At 45.3% G+C, this 5,276-nt stretch overlaps 1 protein-coding gene across 1 annotated transcript in view; it reads left to right on the plus strand.

Annotated features, from left to right (window-relative positions):
• Positions 1 to 1,676: 1,676 nt before the first annotated feature.
• LOC126990168 (uncharacterized) overlaps positions 1,677 to 5,276 on the plus strand; it is a 22,952-nt gene continuing 19,352 nt past the window's right edge. Inside the window, exons 1-2 of the mRNA XM_050848722.1 lie at positions 1,677 to 1,922; positions 4,629 to 4,760. Coding sequence (XP_050704679.1) covers positions 1,812 to 1,922; positions 4,629 to 4,760 — 243 coding nt within the window. The 5' untranslated portion in view covers positions 1,677 to 1,811. The remainder of the gene's footprint in view (positions 1,923 to 4,628; positions 4,761 to 5,276) is intronic.

Raw genomic sequence — 5,276 nt, forward strand, 5'->3', positions numbered from 1 at the left:
CACGAGTATGTTTGTAGAGAACGCCAAACTGCTTAGAAAACCAAGAGGTAAGGATGATTGCAATAAGGTGCAGGAAGATTTAAATGAGATACACGAATGAAGCAAAAAGTGGGAAATGGAGTTCAATGAAAAGAAATGTCACACAGTGAAAATGGGCAGGAGTAAAAATAGACGATGTGGAGTGTATAAGATGGGAGGGACAATCATCGGCACAGTGAACGAAGAAAAAGACTTAGGAATTATAACATAAGATACACTGACACCTGAGAAGCACATAAATAAGATATTCGGAGAAACATACAGTCTGCTGCAAAATATTAGAGTGGCATTTCACTTCTTGGATGGGACATGATGAAGAAAATAATAACACTGATTAGACCAATGTTGGAGTATGCGGCAATGGACATGTTTTCGGTTGTGGGAAGAGCATAGAAATGCATTGTGCCACGTACCAATGATAACGTAGTGCACATATTACGTCCTATAAATCTCTAGTTGACTGGATATTGGAGAGATATCTCAAATTCTTCTCATCTCACGGGGATAAGCCACCATTAGCTCGTGACGTCATCAGGCTGAAGCGGAGTACAGCAGACGACAGTACCGGTGTTGTGTCCATTGTTTTTTATCAGCTATGGCCACTCCAGCTCCAAACTGCGCCTAACAGGTATGTTATAGGTGCTTACAGAACACCTTAAGAGTGTTGGAAATATGTTATATTATTAAAATGGGAGTGAAATCAACCGATTCGCCTCTGCTCTGCAGAAAATAGTTGAGTTCACGATTAAAAGTTAGTCCGAGGGGGAACTAAAGAGAAAAATCAAGGTTGAATTTATATTAGTATTATGGAAACTTACCTAGCCTAACCTAGAGAAAACAATGGCTCTGGAACGTCAGAGAGAGATAATCAACGCCTGAAGATGAATAAGAAGAAAACGAATGCAGACCAATATTTTATAATCAGAGGACGTGACAGTAGAGAGAATAGTTGAGTTCACGATGAAAAGTTAGTCCGAGGGGAAACTAAAGAAAATTACTGCAGGATTCACTAGCACAGACAGAAATATCTTACGTGGAGTACTTTTGTCCGTATATATATACTCTTGCACATTGGCACGAATCACCAACGACTGCGGGTTACGTCTCCAGGCATTGCTAGACACTAGAAATATACACCATAACACGAAATCTCGGAGTAACACAAAGCTGGCGGCCGGTCAACTACATCGTGACGTCACGACCAATCAGCACACGTTTCCAGGTCACGTGATTTTTCTTCAACTTTAATCCATATTTCATACCACATTTACTATTTTACATGAAGAAAAAATAGTACCACAGCTGAATTTAGGGCCTATTTTATCCGAACAGACAGAATTTGAAATAAATACGTTAACCGGAAACATGTCCATTGCCCGGTCACCCCACAAGAAAAAGGACGTACGGGAACTTGAAAGGATCCAAGGAACTGCGACTAAGATGGTACCAGAACTATCAAGAGAGAGAGAGAGAGAGAGAGAGAGAGAGAGAGAGAGGGTAAACAGGCGCATCGAAAGCAGCGGAACTTGCATAACTCAAATGTGTGACCGTGTTGTAACACACACTCTCTCTCTCTCTCTCTCTCTCAGGCGTATCTTATCAACTAAGGGAGAAGGAAAAGATGATAATGACAGTGCACTGAGTGTGCATGACGCGAGAAGCAGCAGAAGCAGGGAGAGGAGGAGGGGCACTACACAGGAAGAGGCGCCGCGCCGCAGAGGACCCTGCAGGACAGTAAACAGAAGGTTTCCCGCGCGGCTGGAGAGGGCAAGATGACCACGGTGTGGAACGAGCAGCGACCCCTTAAAGTGGTGGTGGTGGGGGACAGCACGGTGGGGAAGACTTCTCTCCTCAACTCCTACAACACCGGGAAGTTCCATGAGGTAGGTGGGTGGGGGAGGGGGAGGAGGAAGAGGAGGAGAGGGAAGAGGAGTAAGGCCCTAGTCACACAGTCACGATCATGTCTCCCCGGCGGGCCTGGCTCCTACCACCGTCGGGCCACAAGCCGACAGTTTTGAAAATTTCAAAACAATCGGGGCCGTCCCCGACATCCGTCACCCGTTGGGAATAAGCTACGACCGTCGGATGTCCATCTCAACAACGTCGTTTCGACATTGGCAATGATCGGAACTCAAGGGGATCTACTTCCGATGGTCGTAACGTACGTCTGGCAGCGCGACGTTCCAAAACCGTCAGCGCGTGGTCTGACGTCGGGAGGCCGCCGGGAGTCACGATCATGACTCCCCGGCGGTCCTGGCTCCTCCCACCGTCGGGCCACACGGCGACAGTTTTGGAAATTTCAAAACAATCGGGGCCTTCCCCGACATCTGTCACCCGTTGCGAATAAGCTATGACCGTCGGATGTCCATCTCAACAACGTCGTAACAACGTCGTTTCGACATCGGCTATGGTCGGCACTCAAGGGGATCCACTTACGATGGTCTTAACGTACGTCTGGCAGCGCGACATTCCTAAACTGTCAGCGCGTGGTCTGATGTCGGGGGGAGCGCCGGGAGTCAAGATCGTGACTGTGTGACCGCGGCATATGGACTCATTCACACGAAGCCACCGGTTGCCGTCACCAGTGACCGCCACTGGTTTCCCCAATGTGAAATATATGCAAGCACCCCGTGACCACCATCGACTCGAGATGTTCCCTAACATAACTCAATTGCAAGAATGGAGTCAAACAAGGAGCTTCTTCTCTTTGCTTAGCTGGCCAAAAAAAAGAAGAGACGCCCTACAAGGTGAAGAATGAACATAGCTAGGCACGATAACAAAAAACATTATTCCCGATAACCGATAACTGATAATGGAAAGCCTTAACGGTGATAACCGATATTCGTTAACTGGAAACACAAATATAGGCGATAACCGATAACCGATACCCGATATAAATCCACAATTCCGATACTAGCTAGCGATATTGATATTTCAAATAAAAAACATAGATGAACTCAAATTTTCATCATCTGTATTTTAGAAAACTTACAAAACTTTAAAACCACACGTTGACACGTACATATGGACGGTAATACTAGAAACGCCTGAACCGGTGTTGTGTTATTTGGCGTCCCCACCGTCAAAAGCTGGCGCTCAGACTAGCAAGGGCAGACCTGTGCAGTCTCACAAAGCTTTTTAACCGTAATTAAGAGTTGCCGGAAGGCTGAGTCAGACATACAGTACCACTACCACTATTCTCGCTGTTTCTAGAACGGCACTCTGTACGAGTTGTATTTATATATACAGAGTGTCATTCTAGAAACAGCGAGAATGGTGGTACTGTATGTCTGATTCAGCCTTCCAGCAGCTCTCAATGTGTTAAAAAGCTTTGTGAGATTGTACAGGGCTACGCTTACTGGTCTCAACAAGCGCAGTTCACGAGAGACCAGTGTTTGTAAGCAAAAGCGCCAGCTTTTGACGATGGGACACCAAATAACACTACACCGGGTGCCTTCAATACCATGGCATGCTCACAAACGAATATGGAATATCAAATTTGAGGTAGTGAGTAATCATTTTGGGGGCAAAGTTAAATGATTTTTCTCTTTCATATATTGATTTTTGAGTCTAACATAAAAAAATAACCACGCATGCGCAGTAGGGAGGAGACAACTTTTTTTCTGAGAGGCGGAAAAAAGTAGCGATTATCGCTAGTTTGGTTACAAAAGTAACGAAGATACCGATATAAATTAAAATGAGTAGCGGATGGCCGATAACCCAATTTTGTTATCAGCGATAAAGTATCGCGATAACTTATCGCGATAACGCCCAGCTATGAGAATGAATGTCCATGATATTCTGCTATTCAGGATGGACAGTGGACAGAGGCGGAGAGCAGAGATCAGGTGTGAGGTCAAGTGTCGTGGTGTGACATGGAGTTGCCTTTTCGGTCTGCTTTTTTTCATACCATGAGGTATGTCATACGGCGGATGCGCGGAGGAACTGACATTGGGCCGGCCGTAGGTTGGCCTCCCTTTCTTTAGACCTTACATGGGTCCACAGTAATCGACGATATCTCTTGTTCGTTTCTGCTTCATTCCTGTACAGAATGATCATCATTACAATGCTAAGTCGCTACAACCTCTATCACTTTAATTTTCGTCCTTACTAACCCAAGACTGTACAAGCCCTTTTTACCTTTCTAATCGCTCCCTTTTCATTTTCGTTCCTACAAGAGTTCGTATCCCCCCCCCTCCCCTATCCGATACCTAATATTCGTGCTTTTCCCTGTACAGAAATATAACCACAGTACAACCCCTATGCACCTTGCCAATCGCTCCTTATCTCTTCTTCCTCGTTCCTACAGGAGTTTGTAACCCCCTATTCGATACCTAATATTCGTCTCTTTCCCTGTAGCTTACAGGAATATAAACTCAATACAACCCCTATATACAAACATTACTAATCGCTCCTTATCTCATCTTTCTTGTCTCTGCACACCCCCATTTCCTAACCCAAGAGTATAACCTCTGTTAAGTTTCTTAATCGCTCTCTATCCCTTTCGGGCCACTACAGAAATCCATGCCCCCATTCAAAACATCTTTATACCTTACTAATCGCTCTCTATCCCCTTCTCGCCCCTACAGGCATACGTGCCCATCGTGTACGAGAACTTCACGGGCACGCACACGGTGGACGGGGTCTCCTACACTCTCGTGATGTGGGACACGGGCGGTCAGGAGGAGTACGAGAGGCTGAGGCCCTTGTCCTACCACGGGGTGAGAGGAAGAGTGTTTATTTGTGTGTGTGCTTGTGTGTGTGTGTGTGTGTGTGTGTAAGAGAGAGAGAGAGAGAGAGAGAGAGAGAGAGAGAGAGAGAGAGAGAGAGAGAGATTTACATAGATTCACATAGAAAATCAGACCACACAGACCCCATGGTCCAGACTAGGTGGTCTGTCCTTAAACCTAAGTGATTTTACATTAATCAGAAGGCTCCTAAACGTTGCATTTCTACTCTAGTTGATATTAAGTTGAAGGAAGTGACGGTCGAGCTTATTTTTGAAGGAGTCAATCGTGTTACACTGGACCACTGACGGAGGAAGCTTATTCCATTCTCGCACTACAACGTTGGTGTAAAAAATTTGGTGCAGTCTGAATTTACTTGTCTACATTTGAGTTTTACGCCATTGTTCCTCGTGCGCAAAGTGTCATCGATCATAAACAATGTTGATCTGTCTACATTCGTGAAACCATTAAGTATTTTAAAACATTCGATCAGTTTTCCTCGGAGGCGAC

Source organism: Eriocheir sinensis, unplaced genomic scaffold (genome assembly GCF_024679095.1).
Source record: "Eriocheir sinensis breed Jianghai 21 unplaced genomic scaffold, ASM2467909v1 Scaffold147, whole genome shotgun sequence".
Classification (NCBI taxonomy): domain Eukaryota; kingdom Metazoa; phylum Arthropoda; class Malacostraca; order Decapoda; family Varunidae; genus Eriocheir; species Eriocheir sinensis.